Source organism: Plectropomus leopardus, chromosome 17, assembly GCF_008729295.1.
Source record: "Plectropomus leopardus isolate mb chromosome 17, YSFRI_Pleo_2.0, whole genome shotgun sequence".
Taxonomy (NCBI): Eukaryota; Metazoa; Chordata; class Actinopteri; order Perciformes; family Serranidae; genus Plectropomus; species Plectropomus leopardus.
Window position 1 is genome coordinate 30,244,897 of NC_056479.1, and position 18,208 is coordinate 30,263,104.

Here is an 18,208-nt window from a genome sequence, read left to right on the forward strand (position 1 = left end):
GCTTCTGTGATCTCCTGTTGTTTCATGTTTTCATGACGTGTTGTTGACGTGTTCTTAGCGTGTTGTTTGCGTGTCGTCCAGCTGCCCTGTGAAGACCAGATCATCTTGCTGAAAGGCTGCTGCATGGAGATCATGTCGCTGCGCGCCGCCGTGCGCTACGACCCGGACAGCGAGACGCTGACGCTGAACGGCGAGATGGCCGTGAAACGTGAGCAGCTGAAGAACGGCGGGTTGGGCGTGGTGTCGGACGCCATCTTTGATTTGGGTAAGAGCCTGGCTCAGTTCAACCTGGACGACTCGGAGGTGGCGCTGATGCAGGTCGTGCTGCTCATGAGCTCAGGTGAGGAAGTTTCACTTTCACTGCTGCTCCGTCTGTGCCCAGAGTAGCTTAATGGTCTGTTTGTTCCAACAGTCGTGCAGCTTAAAATAAATAAATAAATTTAAAAATCAGAATGTGGCGGCAGTTGCATGAGTTATTAAAAATTACTAAAAAAGCATTAAAGAAAAGAAATCGATAAAATCAACAAAAATTTTAAATTAATAAAATCTCCAAAATATATCTTTAAAATTTCCAGTTCTGGAAAGGTTTTGGAAACTTCATGGAATTTTGTTTCACAAACCTGTATAATAACACATGATGTGTTCAAGGACTCTTGAAATTTTGAAAATCCAACGAGAATTTCTGTTTTTACAGTTTCGGGCCGTGATGAATGGGGCCTTTTTGCTTCCATGCATTTTTGCTTTAAAAAAATCACAATAAATTTTAAAGAAAAAAAAGTCAAATCCTCTCTTTAGAAATCACAAAAAAAAGAAAGAAAAGGAAATTGCTGACAAACAAAAAACCCAATTTCTTTTCTTGTCTTTAAAAATGTTTTTATTTAAAAAAAATGACAATAAAAAAAAAAAAATTACCTTTATTCCCATTCTCAATTCATTTTTTTAAATAATATTTATTTAAAAAAAAGCTATTTTACAGTAATAAAAAAGAACCAATAAGGAGCAGGATGGTTGTTTCAGAGGATGCATGGTCTTAAAGTCATAAAATGTGGTGAAAATGTGTTTGAACTCTGTAATGCGTCTCGCCGCAGACCGTCCGGGGCTGACCAGCGTGGACAAGATCGAGCAGTGCCAAGAGGCCTACCTGCTGGCCTTCGAGCACTACATCAACCACCGCAAGCACAACATTCCCCACTTCTGGCCCAAGCTGCTGATGAAGGTGACGGACCTGCGCATGATCGGAGCGTGCCACGCCAGCCGCTTCCTCCATATGAAGGTGGAGTGTCCCAACGAACTCTTCCCCCCGCTCTTCCTGGAGGTCTTCGCGGACCAGGACGTGTGACTTAATGTTGAAACCAAGGCACACCCCCCCCCCCCCCGGAAAAAGGACTCTGGACACAGAAAGAGGCTTTGGGGGCAGAGGAATCGTGGGGGGAAAACGAGAGAGAAGAAAAACTGGATTTTGTGTTTTCTTCAGTGGGAACGTGCCCTGTAAACTTTATTTTTTTGTCCCTTTTTTTCTTTTTGTCAAACACCCACAAGACCCGCCACCTGCCACCAGCAAACACACACCGACTTCAGCAGAGAGAAACACTGTCAGTCTGAGAGGTACACACACACACACACACACACACACACACTCAGCAAACAGGTCCAGACACACACTGCCATGAGCGTACAGTGCAAACATATGCAAACACACACCTCTCCACGCCACTCCTGTTGCACCTGTATGGACAAACAGCTGTACTCACACACTCACACACTCACACACTCACACAACCTTTTTTTTATCTCTGGGACCTGACCACTAGCTCCTCGGACCACCCCGCCCCCGCCATCTCACACACACCTTCCAGGCGCCCTCCGCGCCTCCCTGGCTCACGGGGCCTCTGCCGCCAGAGGCCCCGTGAGCGTTTGTCAAACCTACCTCCCCCCTCCCCCGCCGTACTGACCTCCGTCTCTCTCACGTCCACACAGAGGCACATGATGCACAAAACACACCCCGACACTCTTACCTCATGTCTGAAATGTATTTCCACGTTTATCTGCGTCTGCAGAGAAACCGTCAGTCTTCAGTCAGTGTTTGGAGAAGTTACAGTGGCAACACTTTGTATGGAGCTCTTATCTGCACACAGTGTTCCTGCACCATAAATGCATGATAGCTGCGCTCATATCAGAAGTATAATGTCCGTTATACTTATTATGTTATTATGGATCAAAATCAGTTTTCCTGTGCTGCCTTCGGACACACTTTTACAGGCATTTAAAACTCTGAAACTTGAGAAAATTGGTTTGATTTCGGTGGAAAACACAGAAAAAACTTCAGTAACACTGGCAAGATATGTCATGCAAAATGCAAAAAAAAGGAAAAAATGTCCAGAAAACTACATTATTAACTGTAACTAATTATATATAATTAAAATTATTTTACAAATGTCTTCAAAACCACATGCTAAACTAAGATGTGAGCATAACAGGCTTTATTAGCGTCTATAATCGTGTTTGCAGATTAACCCTTTGAAACGTGGAGCGACGTCGATTTTCTTGTGCTGTTTTCAGACGGAAGTATTTTATATTAAAGAAGTTTACACCCTGAGCAAACTGGTGTGATTCTCTACAAAAACGTGAGAAAAAAAGCAATGAGCAACCTGGTAAGAAATGTTACACAAATCAAAAGATTTAGTGAATTAATTTTAAAAAGCTAGGGGAAAATGTTGAGAGGAAAAACTATATTCATAATTATCATAACAACATATTTGAAATTATGTTACAAAATAATTACATATTTTGAATCACCTTTTTAAATAAACTTTTTTTTCTTTTGTTAATGAATTTTCATTGAGTTCATTTTTTTTACTAATCTTTAAATTTACAAATTTTTTACTAATTTTTTTTTCCATTTTTTGTTGTTTTCCTCTTTCATTGCTCATTGCCTTCTTTCCAAGTTTTGAACAGAAATCAACAGTCATCAATCAAACATCTGGTGATGTTTCAAAGGGTTAATATCAACACTTTATCCTTTTCGTGCATAATTGGTTGAAACTAGAACTCAAATAATTTTGAGCCTTTTCAAAATAAGGTGTATTTTAGCTGCAGGCTGCATAGAAAGTGTTTCCACTGCTTTTATTTTACAGTGTCTCTAAAAAATAGTTACAGAACAGTTAGAGAACATTTAAATATCACGACTTGAAATACTGCATCACTCATTAACACTGACAGCTAATCTAGAGTACTCACATACAGTTTATGAATACTGCAGATATATATATAGATATGTATTTATGCTAGAATACCTCTCCGACACATACCTCCTGTTTTCATTACCTCACACACACGACACCCAGATGTTTTTGACGTATTACCTCAGTTGTTTTGTTGCTCATCTCTTCCTCCTCAATAACCGCTGGGCTGCACAGCACTTCCTGTCCTCTCATTGACGCCCCCGTTAATCACACCGTAGCCCCGCCCCCCACACCTCCTGTAACAGGTTCAGTGCGGGCAGATGGCGGCGGCGGCGGCGGCGGGAGGGGATGCTGTCACTTACCTCTGCAGGACTCCCTCCATCACCCGTAACAAGTCCCATCTGAAACCGACAGATTCTACCTCACCTCTCACCTCAGTGCAGCTGCAACACACTGACGTTTATATGCAGGGCTCCCACGCTCATGGAAAACCTGGAAAAGTCATGGAGTTTCACAGTCACATTTTCCAGGCCCTGTCAAGTCACAGAAATAGTAAAATACTTTTGGAAAAATCATGGAAAATGGAAATTTTATTAAATGTATTAAATTACATCGCTGTAACATAACAGTGAAAACATGCCCTCAGAGGGCATTTCAGTATAAAAAAGGACAATTTCTTTACTTTAGGGGATATTTTTTATATTTAATTTTTGGTGATATATTTTTATTTTATTTTTTATATATTGAAAAAACTTTATTTTTATTTTATTTTTTTCAGAAAACAAGTTTGGAGTGCTTATGTTTGAATAGAGTTTGAATCGTATGTTTGGGCAGTTGGGGCTAGGAAAAAAAAACTGGATCATTAAAAAGTCCTGGAAAAGTTTTAAATTCTGTCCTTGAAAATGTGTGGGAGCCCTGTGTATGGACCGTATGTACACGGTGCACGCAGGCCAACACGGACCCGTTAACTCCACCGACAGCAGGTCTTTCAAACCGGATCAACACCTGACAGCTGACACGGCAGACTTCCTCTCATTGTTCATTTTGATCACACACCACGAGGGACCAACAGTCACTTTGGATTTTCTTCAGGAACCTGAAACGACAAACGAGGGCGGGGTGAATTTGTGACATCACAGTGTGCCGATTAAAGGAAACTGTCAGGGGACAACGACAGCTGGAAGCTGGGACTCCAGTGGAAGCCATTTTGGCCCGATTGGGTCAGGCCAACGGACTACTGTGGGTGGTGACTGGGAGATAAACAAACAGCAAGTGCGTCAGCAGTATTCGCCTGAGGATACGGTCTCACCCGGCCGAGGGGAGGGAAACGGCGAGCGAGTGGTGGCGCGGAGCGTTGTGACTCAGGCCAAGCCAACAGCCAACCGCCACAAAAAAAGAAGAATTTAAAAACGGACCCTCGCGCATTCAGTCCATCTCCAGATCCTTCCCTCGCCGTCGCAGAAACTCTCCGAGCGACGGCCCTATCCCAGAAACTTGTTATTAAACACTGCTGAAACAAGCTCCACCAACCATATCCCGAAAAACGCCATCCACGACAAATAACTATCAGGTTTTTTTCTGTTGCACTAAAACCACAATGTCTGTATCCCTTAGTAACCCCTTCTGTAACCCCGCCCCCTGCATCTTTCCTTTTCCTGCCTGTCTTAACAACACTCTGAACACACACACACACACACACACACACACACTCCGGTATCTCAACCCAAACGAGGACTGTGACATGGCCTTCTGGCGCCGCCGCTCTCAGTGTTACCACATGCAGGGTATTAAAATAGATCCTGATGACACAGGGATACACACACACACACACACACACACACACACACGTGACGCAGCAGCAGCACACACACACACAGCAATAGGATGATCAAGCAGTACAGTTTCACGCCCGCCGTGTCTCGTACCGTACTTTGCTCACTATCACTGTGAATGAAAGCCATGCTGCAAGCGAAACATGGCTCGGACAGGGAACCGCTGGCTTAGTAATCCTGACATGTTAATGTGCCTCCCAGAGGACGGTAATACAAATATACATGATACAGTATACAGAAGCATATATTTATAGATATAGATATATATAAATATAAATGTTGCAGTTATTGTTTGTGGCATTAGAGCTAACAGTGGCTGATTTCTCGCTGCCGGCCCAAATCTCATCCGTCTGACCGGTCATGTAGCAGAAGGTGTCAGCTGTATTAATATATTAATATTTTTGCATTGTTTGCAGTCACGTTGCATTCTGATGCTTGTTTGCCTTGTGGAGATCACTAACTAACCCTCAGAGTTTACCCACCTTTTGCATACCTCTAGATCACCTCATATAGCACAAGAAGTACCTTAAAAAGCCGAAATCCATCATCTCCAACGCTCCTGATTTCAGATTTGAGCCGGCAGCGCAGCCTCTCCGTCTGTCTCTCTCTTTCTCTCTTTTTCTCTCTTTCAGCCAAATGATCACTGGAGAAATCCTCCTCACCTCCCCGTCCTCTAAAAAACCACACCAGCACCACAGAGCACACTGCCTTCAGCCATGATCAGTTGCACCAGCATAGCAGAGAGACAGACCACCATCCGACTCACCAAAAAGCCATTTTTACCAGGACATCACTGCTAACTATGAGAATGATTCTCCATCCAGACAGCAGGCAAATCCAGTCACTGCTTTAAATCTGATCTCTTAATGACGCCATATTGTAATTGGCATAATTAACTGTTGGATAATGAAGCAATTTGCTAAATCTATATGACCTCAGTTTTCATCGTCACAAGGCGACCAGGCGACAAGTTTTCCACGAGAAACACTACAAAAATAAAAGTAGAGTGTAAAGTGTACTGACTGCCTTAAAATCTTTTTACGAAGTTGACTGAATTGGAAAAGACAAGTTAAAGTAACTTTTAAATGATTAAACTGCAAAATCTGTCAATTTGATTTTACTTTAAAAAAGATATGAAACCGATTGTCTTGAAAAATATATAATAACTATTAATCTTAATTTATGTCTAATTATTATCTTATTGTTTGGTTTGCTTAAAATGTAGTTATATTCACTTGATTTTGTGAAGTTGTAACTTAAAAATGAAAAATCAATCTCATTAAGTCTTAGCAGCTTCAATAAACTTCATTTCAAATGACATTTTTAAGTTGCAACAACTTCACAAAATCAAGCGAATAGAACTAAATTTAACAATTACATATAAAGTAAACAATAATTAAGCAGTTGGTTTCCCAGATTATTTTAGGAAAGATCGACTCGTCATGGTACGATAACCGTCATCTTTAATTCCACGGTATACCTTGAAACCGATATATTGCTGCAACCCTAAATTCAACTTGTCTTCTCAGATTCAGTCAATTTAATAATTCAAGGCAGCGCGGACACTAACTTTTTAAAAATTAAAATAGTTTCTTTTCACACTGAACTCGCGATGCTTACAAACGTATGAAAAACTTTCTTCTTTTCATAAGTGGAATCTCAAAAATGAATAAATGGATTTGCTGTGCGTGTTTGAACGCGGCATTAGTGGTGGTACACGAGGCAATTTTGCAGGCAAAGCCGGATGGAAATGCCTCCGATTATAACAGCCGCCGAGTCAAACACTTGTTTCCTTTTGACAGTGAAACAAAAAGTTTGCCTCGAGTTGCCTGTACACCGTGCACCACTCTCCACACTTCCGACCCGAGCTGCAAACGTCTCCGTCTTTTCTGCACAGTGACCACTGAATTGTGTTTTCTCTCTTTCAGTCTCTCTTTCTCTTTCTCTAACTGTCTCTTAGATTAAAGTTTTATGTTGCGTTTACAATAAACTAAAATGTGAACTTGATGCTCTGGAGCTCTGCTGCTGCAGCATAGCACAAAACTACAACAACCACTCTGAAGCAGTTCAGTACTCATGCAACTTCGTTTCCACAGATACTTCTACGACTTTTACCCAGGGAAAACATCTGTAAGTCAACATCCTCTCTCTCTCTTGCATCTTTTCCCGTCCTTGCACCTCCACTCCGTCCCTCCTCCCGACGTTCCCATCCTACTTCCTGTTATTTTCACGTCCTAATTTACAACCCCGTCCCCTTTCCTCTATTTATTTCACTCTGTCCTCTCGGTGTGCACCTTCCTTCCTCCTTCCCACGAGCACGATCACAGAAACCTACCCCGACTCATACTAGCACTCTTTGGTGGAGATAGTCGACAATCCCTGCAGGAATATGTCCACATGTGGAATGTAAAATACTGAAATTGTACGATTAAAGACACGGTGTGAAGTTCCACACTCATGTTGATTTTTGATGTTGTTGATGTTGCTTTCGTTGTGCACCAAGTGTTCGTTGTTCTGCTTATTCTAGAGTGGATGCAAGCGGGGTTAAAACCTTGATCGTGTGACAGACTGCTACTGATAAGTCCTTTTTTTCTTTAATATAGTATGTTTATAAAAAGGCTTGTGGTGTGAGGACAGATGAAGTGACTTTGTTTTGGATAGAGAGGAAAAAAACGTTTTTTTTCTCTCTGATTATTCTTTAAATGCCGTTATTAATTTGCATCTGATTTATCTTGGTAAGTGAATGTCTGTCTATCTGTGTTGATGCTTTACTGTGATAAAAATGGCTGTATATGCACTTTCAGACCATCGTTGGTGCAGTGGTAGCTAGTGCTCAAACGTCACCCAAGGGCCAGGGTTCAAATCACCTTCAGTTGAGCTGAAAAATGAGTCTGCGTTGATCGTTAAAACAGCCTGCTATTCAATTTCTGGGATATGTAATCAGATTTAGCATTTAAACTTTTAGTTGCCTTATTCTGGTGTTAAAATATGCGTTGAAATGTGCTACACATTCATAACAACACCATGAAAATGATGTGAAGGTAAAGGCCCATTGGTCACATCAGATGGGCAGAGATTTGACATTAAAGCTAACTTAGCATTGTGTATGCTAACACTTCAATATGTAATTTGGGATTAATTTCATCACTTAATGTATAACTGTTCAGTGACAAAAACTTTGCAATATTTTGGATTTTAAGTGTAGATTTTCCAGAAACTACCAAAAACAAATCTTGAGTTTTGAAAGAAAAAATTTTAGTTTTCCCGCCTTTTTTTTGTTAGCCTCCGCTAAAACACTGAGCTTTGAAGTTATTATTTAAAGGAGCAAACGCGATCATACTTTTTCTCAAATAAAGAAGTACTTTCTTAAAGACCTGTTGGTCACATTAGAAAAGATAATCTGACAAGATTTGGCACCAGAGTTAGCGCTGCTGTGTGTATGCTAGCACTTCAGTATGTAATTTTAGGTGATTTGCATTATTCAAAGTTTAACCTTTTAGTAACATCAACTTCACAATGATTTGTAGTCACACTGTAGGTTTTACAGAAATGACCTAAAACATTTTTATATATGGAAAGCCAAAAGTTTAGTTTTCCCGCCTTTTTTTTAGCTTCCACTACTGCTGTCTGGAAATGTACACTATAAATCCTCTTAGGCCTTTAAATTGTCTCCAAAGAGCAAATCTTATCAAACTTTTTTTTTTCCAAGAAACAATCTTAAATCTAACTTTTATCTGCTATCAGAGTCACTGCAGCTAACTCGCTAGATGCTAGGATACATTGGTAGTTTGTACACAGGACAAATTACACTTTCTATCATGTAGAGTTTAATGTCAATTCAGGCTCAGGTCACATTGCTTTGTCATTATGATAATATAACTTGTTTTAACTGAATTAGGAAGTGGAACTCAATGTGTTCTTATATATACACTCCCAAATTAAAATAATTAGCCTTCTACAACCAATATTTCCCGTTAACAAACACTCATACTTGATTTATTTTTTCCCAAACTTTTATCTTGTCTATATTATCTGCAATGCTTAGCACTTGTCTCTTTTCTTGTCTTTTGTGCATCAATGGGCCAAAATCCCATAAAATGGGGTTTATTTCCTTCAGTTAAAAAAAACAAAAAAACTCCAGCTAAACTCACAGATCAATAGATTTTGAGTAAAACATTTACAGTTAATGTTTTTTTAGGGACTGTACGATAGTTATTGGTGTGGGGTTAAACGCTATGTTTTGATGTCTTGCTCACACAACAACACATTTTGAGTACAATGTCACTTAACACGCTGATTAATTAATACGCTTGTTTTTCTAAGGGACTGTACAAAAATTATTGGTGCGAGAAATGCAGTTTAACTGTATGTTTCACTGTTTAAAAAAGCAAGACTATCCACAGTGGTATTTATTTTGTTTTGACCCAACATCACAAAATAATTTGACAGAATCAGAGCTTTGATCGAGCCCAAAAAAAATTATACCCAACCCCTACATGACCCCATAATAATAATTTCTGTCCAAGTTTGACCCGAGCCCTAAAAGAGAAGTTTGGGGCTCGACCCCATTTAAAAATCCATTTTTTTCTGTCCTGGTTTGCTCTTCCACTCTTTCGCCGTAAAATTGGAAAAAAAATGTGACCCAATTCAAACCTGGGGTAATACTGAGAAATTACAGCCTGCTTTGGGCAGAGAATCAAAACTCTACTGGTACAACTTGATGACAACTTGAGAAAATAAATAAATAAAGTCACATAACACTGTCTCACTAATAATTTTCACACAGTCCCTTACAGCTCATTATGGATAGTATTTTTCTATTTCCAGCACAATTAATAGGTTACTTTGGGGAAAATGTTTCATTATTGTTAAATAAGGTTTTGCCAAATCCACTGTCCAATTAGTTGAACTGAAAGTGAATGAACCTGAATCCTGCTTTCCACAGTTGCTTGGGCTGTATCACTTGCTAAGCTGAGCATTTGCTCGTACTCCTAACCTGGGTCAATAAAAAATAAAAAATATATATCACCTGCATCCTGTTCTTAGCCTTTAGATTGCTCAAAATCTTGCGATGTATGGAACTGCCGTATATTAATCTCAGTGTCGTAACAAAAATATTGCTTTTCATGGATAAACAGCCTCACCACATAGATAAGAAAAAAAATATCACAAAATAGAAACCAAAAAAAAGAAAGATTTATACAACTATTCATACCTCATTGTACTGCATTGTGCCAGAGTAAAGGAGATGAAGTGATCAGGCTCAAGCAAGGAAAAACACAAGTGGTCGGCAAAATGGACCCAGCAGTGGTCTCAGGAAGATTAAAATGCGGCCCCAAATTTTTGAATAAAAAAATTGGCGGCTTGAATCATTTTTGTCGGGACAGTTTAGTTCCCGAAATGTAAGCTGGACTGAAAAAGAAAACACTCAAAATGTGTTGTAGAGGGTTGAGGAATTTGCTAAAAATGCTTACAGGATCTGTTCAGGTTGTACATCATTGTAACAATGTTGTGACTCTAGAAAAAAATGTTTGAAAATTACTGCACTTTGTTATGTCTATAAGAAATTGATAGCATGAAATATGAAGCCATGCTTTGAGTATTTATCATCAGCTGGCAGATATATATTCCATCTCTACGTGTTTTCTGCCCTGACAAACCAAGAGAGGACTGATGCATCAGCAGGACAAGCGTTGGGGTGCATTGAGTGGTTTGGCCAATTTAAATCCAAATTACACTTTCAAAGAGTCGGTGACGGCTAAGAAATCAAAACTGGTGCTCCTGCCCCCCTGAAAAGCTTTGAAGAGAGATGTAATCCTCTTCAGGCCTTCAAATCTCAAGTGCAAATATGCAATTACACACTTCCTTGTGTACTTCAATTCAGGCCAGTAAATTGTGCCTTGAACGAGAAAAGTTCCCAAACTTCCCGTGATGAAAATGTCCTCTCTTGTTTTTGCTCCTCGCCCCCTGCAGCTCCCCTTCACAGTGACTTTATGCAGTAGCACACAACCCTGCAGCCCAAATCAGTGTATCTGAGAGACGTCATGTGAGGCCCCCCGCGCACGCAGTAGGCTATTCCCCGTTTGCAAAGCAGCCATAATTTTTTGGCACAGCACAGTGTTGAATGTAAAGCTGAATGAGGTTGAAGCACCCCAGACGAGAGTTTGATGGTGTTCTTTTATAATGCTGGTTCGTGGGTTTGTAATGGGCACGGTTGTTGTTTGTCTTGTTTTCTGTGACAAATCATTCATGGCACAATCAGAGAATGGCATCTCAATGGCTCAAAGCTGTTCGTGTTTGTGGCTATGTGACATTCATTTTCGACATTATAAAATTATTTGATATCAATTTTGCCTTCTTTGTCTTTGTCCAGCGGCACCAGATTCCTACGTGTTAAAGGTTAACCAAAATCTTCACAAGGGAACATGTTCCAGTGTAAATCTGATCCAAAAATTAACAACACAGGCAACGGCTATTAGAGGTTTCCTTTATGTTGCATATAGCTACATGTAGCAGTGTACTCTCAGCAAGGGAATGACTTAAAATGAAGAAAAGTGGCATTTTCTACACTGAAAAATCACCAATAAAAGCTGCTAAACACAACCGCACATGTTCCAGTAGGAAAGTGGTCAAAATCTTAAAGAAATTCACAAATTCAGCAAAGACCATGATGGGTTTCCCTAATGTAGCATGTAGCTACATGTAGCAGCGCACTCGTGGACAAAAATCAATTGTAGCAGAATGTTGCAGCTTTTTTTATGAAAAATCATTAATAAGCTTCTAAACCAAAATTTTCACAACCGAACATGTTCCAGCGGAAATCTAGTCCAAAAATTAATGCATGTAGCTACATGTAGCAGTGTACTTTCAGCAAGGGAATGACCAAAATTAAGAAAAGTGGCATTTTCTACACTGAAAATCACCAATAAAAGCTGCTAAACACAACCGGACATGTTCCAGTAGGAAAGAGGTCAAAATTGGGAAGAAATTCACAACATCAGCAATGATAGGTTTCCCTAATGTAGCTACATGTAGCAGTGCACTCGGGGACAGGAAACGATTGTAGCAGGTTGTTCCTGCTTTTTCTATGAAAAATCATTAATAAGCTTCAATACCAAAATTTTCACAACCAACACGTTGCAAAATATTATTAAAAATCTGGGCGATATTAGCAACATTGACAGCCAAGATTACAAGTTTTCCTGCCGTTAGCATGTAGCTACATGTAGCAGTATAGTCAAGAAATGATTAGTTTGATTCCCGCTGCAATGCAGTGGAAATAAAATCCAATATCAGAAAAAAATGAACATGGGCAGCCAAGATTAGGCCTAGGTTTTCCCCTGATGTTAGCATTTAGCAGCATGTGGGTTAGGGTTAGTCGTCTCAGTTTAGACCGTACATGCGAATAATGGACATACACGTACCTAAGCAAACTTTTTACCTTTAAGATCAGTTTCCCCATTTTTTTTGCAATCAGTTAATGGAAAAAAAACATGCACATTCAGAGGATAAATACTAGTTCTTAGACAGAAGAACATGTAAAAGATGGAAAAATAGATTCTGCACACACGAACATATAATGACCACAAAGTGAATTTCATCCACTACTAGCACGCCAGTGTTCTCAAATTAAACTAATGAATCTAATTTCCAAAAATAGTCTCTATGTGCTTCATCTATATGGAATTAAGACCATTATTGTCTGCAGTCCTCGTTATAGTTACACTATACATGTTTAGTCTGAATAAGGGACTTTTGCTAAATCTGGAAACAGATTAGACTCGTGAAAACCTGCTGATGTCAAATTAGCTTTAGCAATGTTGTTGTTGTTTTTGGAGGTAATGATGTAACAATCAGCAGCTTTGCTCTCCACCAACCCCCTCCATCCCTCACGAAAAAACTCAGGAGGGTACAGCTGGTACAGAGCAGATGTGCACGTGTGTGTGTGTGTGTGTGTGTGTGTGCGTGCGTGCGTGCGTGCGTGCGTGCGTGCGTGCGTGCGTGCGTGCGTGCGAGCGTGCGTGCGTGTGTGTGTGTAAAGAGAGATTTACATAGATTGACAGGCTGGGACATCCATTACAGATTTTTCCCCTCAACTAAAGGAAAAGTGCTCGCAGCGAAGCTCTAAAAATAGATCTGTGTGTTTTGATGATGCTCATACTCGCTGACATCTCTTCTTTATCATTTTGACTCCTTTGCAAAGAAAATCCTGCACCTTCGCACACACGCTTGCCTCTGATTGATGCTGCTACATGAAGTATACCTGATTTAATTTCATGATGTTTCGTAATGTTTCATCATGGTGTTCGGAGTTCGTTAAAAAAAATCTGATATCAATTCATCAGATGTCAGATCCATATCAGACAAAACCTATTCTTTACTGCTAAAACAAGTTTTTCTTATCAACTCGTCACGTGTTGCTGCTTCCATGTTGGATTTCTGCGTCTACATATTACGTTTTAGGTGTCCTTCTGTGTCTGTCGTTTACGTTACGGGATGCTGCTCCTATGATGTCAACACAAGCACATGGTGGGATGATGTGGCACGTGGTTATGTTTAGAAAACAAAGTCACATGACGACCAACTGTGGGACGTCAACAAACACGTGCTGGCACAGATGGTTTGGTTAATGCTCAGAGGAAACAAAGTGGGAAGAGAACACTGGACTCCCACATGAAAGTCCGGGGTTTGTTAGATCCATCCACCACCCCTCCCGCACACCGTATTACATTACGTCGTTGTCATCAGCGTTTCAACCTGATGCTGTACAGCGGCGTATCATGCAGACGTGATAGGTTCTGTCCAGCCGCATGTCATGCTGCCGCGGCAGGTGCCACCCAGCCGTCCAGCGGCGTATAATAACACAGCTACCGGTTTTGTCCGGTCTCGTTTTCAGCTGATGCCGTCCAGCAGCATATCATGTGGATGCGAATTCTGGCTTTTGGTGTTGGGATCACACACCAATAGCACTGTTAAAGCGTCTGTATTCAATAAATTTGTCGTGAGAACTGGCCAAATATTCAGATGCAGTACTCTGGGTTTTTGTTTTTTATTACTGCGTGATTGTATCACATAGAAATATTCTGGATGTTTTTTGCATCATTTAATGCAAATGTTCCCAAATTCAACCAGTATATTCTGTACATTTAAAAATTAGGGCTCACTGTTTAAATTAAAAACAAATTTCTATTTCTTTGAACAATGTTTGGCTGCTCGACCGCCGAGTTTGTTCACTGACCCTCCGGCAAGGGCAGTTTAAACGGCTAAAGATGAATCTACCAGTTAGAAACAACTTGTTTCAGATGCTGCTGATCTCCATGGTGCAGTCATACTTCATTACACTCATCCACCTGACTCTCCCCAAAGCACACACACACACACACACACACACACACACACACACTTGAAAACACATGGCTGCCCCACCCCCACGGACTCATTCATGCAGACGGGTGTTACGTAAGAGAGTTAGCCTCCTCTCCTAACAGACTCGACCTTGTGTCAACTCCCCGCATCAGACCTGGACGGAGATGAAGAGAGAAACAGACAGACAGATGGACGGATAAAGGGACAGAGAGAGAGACAGAAAGAGAGAGAGAGAAAACAGATGAGAGGCCAAAAGAGACAGAAAAAGACAAGCAGGAGGGAAAACATCAGGGAGAGAGGCCCCAACATTGAGCTCAAACCTGTGGAATGCGCACACACACACACACACACACACACACACACACACACCACACACACTCACACACACACACACACACACACACACACACTCACACACACACACACACACACACACACACACACACACTCTCACACACACACACTCACACACACACACACACACACACACACACACACACTCACACACACACACACACACACACACACACACACACACACACACTCACACACACACACACACACACACTCACACACTCACACACACACACACACACACACACACACACACACACACACACACACACACACACACACACACACACACACTCTCACACACACACACACACACTCTCTCACACACACACACACACACACACACTCACACACACACACACACACACACACACACACTCACACACACACACACACTCACACACACACACACACACACACACACACACACACACACTCACACACACACACACACAAGGAGGAGGCGCCTTTTAAAAGGCTGTTGGCAGGATGATGGGGATTTAGAGGGAAGCAGCGGGGGGGGGGGGGGGGGGGAGTGAGTACACGACTGATGTTTTGTTTTGATGCTGAACCGTCGGCATGGCGAGGACCATTTTAAAAAGATGAAGTTGCGCACTTTAATAAATCAGATGACACTAGCCCCTCATACATATCGAATATCGTGCCTTTACGCCATCCTGTATATGAGGTAGGATCGCAGAAATGGGGAACAGAGCTGTCTGACCTTTGAGCCGCCACAGGAGGTAGAAACAGTCCGACACGTTCCCGCTCCAAACTCGTCACATGGCGCCGCTCTGTCAGTGACCTTCCACGTCTGGGTCGGCTGCCGTATGCTTTTACCATGATGTCAACAAATGCACACGGTGGGATGAAGCAGCACGGTCCTTATGTTTACACAACAGTGCGGACGACACGATGGTCAGATTTGGCAACGCAGTCCCAGACGGTTAGATTTAGGCGAAAGAGGCGCATTGTGAGGTGTAGAAACAAAATACACACATACGTCCACACAGGAAGCCAACTGTGGGTTCCTTCATGAAAGTCAGTTGTTTGTGGGACCCATCACCTCCCCACCCGCTTCACCCCATAACCGCACTCGCACTCCTTATATTACAGTATTACTACCTGACGCTGTCCTTCAGCGACATGATTCGTTCCGTCCAGCTGTGTTGAAACACGTTGCCGCCCATGTGGACTTGATCCTGCAGTTTCCATAACACAGTCATCAGACTATTTCTAAACGCGTGGACTCCCATTAACCCTCAAACTGCACACTCTGAAATTATTTAAATAGAAAATACACCTACGTCATTTAAAAAAAAAAGGCAAATAAGGTTTTACGCTCTTATGCGGTGGTATTTTAGGATTTTTGGAAAAAGCCATATTATAAACACTTTTTAGTCTTTTCTAGGTCACATGATGCTCTGAGGTCACATGATGCTCTGAGGTCACATGATGCTGTGTCAACGTGCTTGTCAGTAGGAACTGGCTCCCTCATGATGCAGCAGGAGCTACAAGAGCTGTTACTGCATCACACAACTCTGAGAACGTTTTTTAACCCACAATTCCTCTGTGAAATCGTGGACTACATCTCCCAGAAATCCCTCATACGTGGCCGCTCCCACGTATAAGGGGCTCGCCTTTCCCTCATGGCTCCATAACACGCCTACGTGGCCTCGGATTGGAAATAATGACGGCTAGTGCGGCGGCTGCAATAGAAATAAAGCTGCTAATGTTTTGAACATCTGTCGCCATGGTTACTGGGATGTTGTCACCTGAGAAGAAGTTGTATACCATCAGTCAGTGGAAACTCAGTCAGTTAGACTGCCCCATTAAATCCTTTATATGTTTTTTTAAACATCTATGAAACCAAAACTTAAGGCACCCAGATAAAGTTGCATTGTGTTACATAATTCTGCTGAACAGCAGCAGCAGATTTCTGTTATTTTATTGTGATGCAGGTGAAGCTTGCAGTTTAAATTAGTGACCCAGTTGAGCTCAGCACTGGTACAACTGGTCCTACTGCTCCCTCTGCAGGACAAAGTGCTGACTAACCACCGTGTTCTCGTCTACTACACCGCCATACATCAGAAAATACATGTTCTGTTCATTTACAGAAGTATTCTGCCACATATGTTTCACAGAAATGTAAAATTTTAATGAAAAATGTGCAATCACAACAAAACACAACCAAAACCAAACCAAACTGTCAATAATACAACAAAAGTAAGACAGCCAAATCCATTTAAAGACATAATATAAAACATTTCTGCATTCAGTTTTTAAGAATGATTGCTTTTATGTTTTGTTGAGTTGTGTACTTACATTATCCAGAATGTTTCCAACAATGTCCAAAACCTAGAGAAATCTGTGATTTTATTCAAGGTGTGCTTCATTTTATCTCCTGTTAACGGTATCGTATCCTTTTAACCCTTTCTGTTGCTTTTTCTCAGCTTTTTTAAATTGTTGTTTTAATTTTATTTTTTCAGTAATTACATACCATTTTTTGCAACTCACTCACCCAGAAGAGACCTTATTTGTCAATATTGATCAAATCAAATCAAATCAAATCTTTATTTGTATGGCACTTTTCATACAAAGAGTAACACAAAGTGCCTAACAGAGATTAAAAACAATAACAGAAATGAAAAACATCAAAGAAAATCAAGAAAAATACAGACAGCCTGACCCTCCCACCCCCACATAAACGTACGCAACAAAACACACACATTCATGTAGATATTCCCACACATATTCGCAAAAGCACCCGAACACCCCCCCTCACCACCCACACACACGCACACACACACCAGCACACACCAATTGTTACTAGAGAGACATGGCTAGGCACTGAGACCTGAGGCGAGGGAGAAGCTACCTTTGGGGGCCAACCTCACTGAGAGAGGTCACGGTCCAGCATCCTTTTATAGTTTTTGGATAATATCTAATATTCTTCTAGCTAATTTTCAAAGTTTTTTCAGGCCATTTTCTTTTCACTTTTTACTTCTTTTGCAGTTTTTGGGACATTTTTCCCCCATGTTTTTCAGAGAAATCAAACCATTTTTTCAGGTTTTAAAGGTTTAAATGCTTGTGAAAGGCGTCTGAATGCACTACAACAAAAACTGGCGTTGATCCAGGTGTTTAAAGGTTAAAAGGTAACTAGCTTAGCTTAGCAAATTACTGCCATCTCGGTTTCGACTAGGTTTCGACTTTCGGTTATTTTCATGATTTTTTAAGTTGCAGAAGATAAAGGTAGGCTATTTTGTACATTGATATTGCGTTTTATTTCCTGCATTTTCCTTGAATATTTTTATAAAGGTATGTGTCAATGATTTTTGTAGTAAAATAATCAGATCAGACATGAAAGCACCACTCCCCTAACGAGCCAGTAATTTTGTCTTGAACTCAGGAGGCAATGTGCCGACTGTCAACGCCGACGCAAAGAAACTCTAAAGGAAAATCAGTGGTGTCATT

General features: G+C 41.0%; 1 protein-coding gene across 4 annotated transcripts in view; it reads left to right on the forward strand.

Moving 5' to 3' along the window:
- The window catches only part of LOC121956318 (thyroid hormone receptor alpha), a 28,995-nt gene extending 27,125 nt beyond the window's left edge, over nucleotides 1-1,870 (forward strand). For all 4 annotated transcript variants that reach the window (XM_042504460.1, XM_042504462.1, XM_042504463.1 and 1 more), the window contains exons 7-8: nucleotides 82-340; nucleotides 1,089-1,870. In XM_042504460.1, coding sequence (XP_042360394.1) covers nucleotides 82-340; nucleotides 1,089-1,339 — 510 coding nt within the window. In that variant the 3' untranslated portion in view covers nucleotides 1,340-1,870. The remainder of the gene's footprint in view (nucleotides 1-81; nucleotides 341-1,088) is intronic.
- The last annotated feature ends 16,338 nt before the right edge of the window (nucleotides 1,871-18,208 follow it).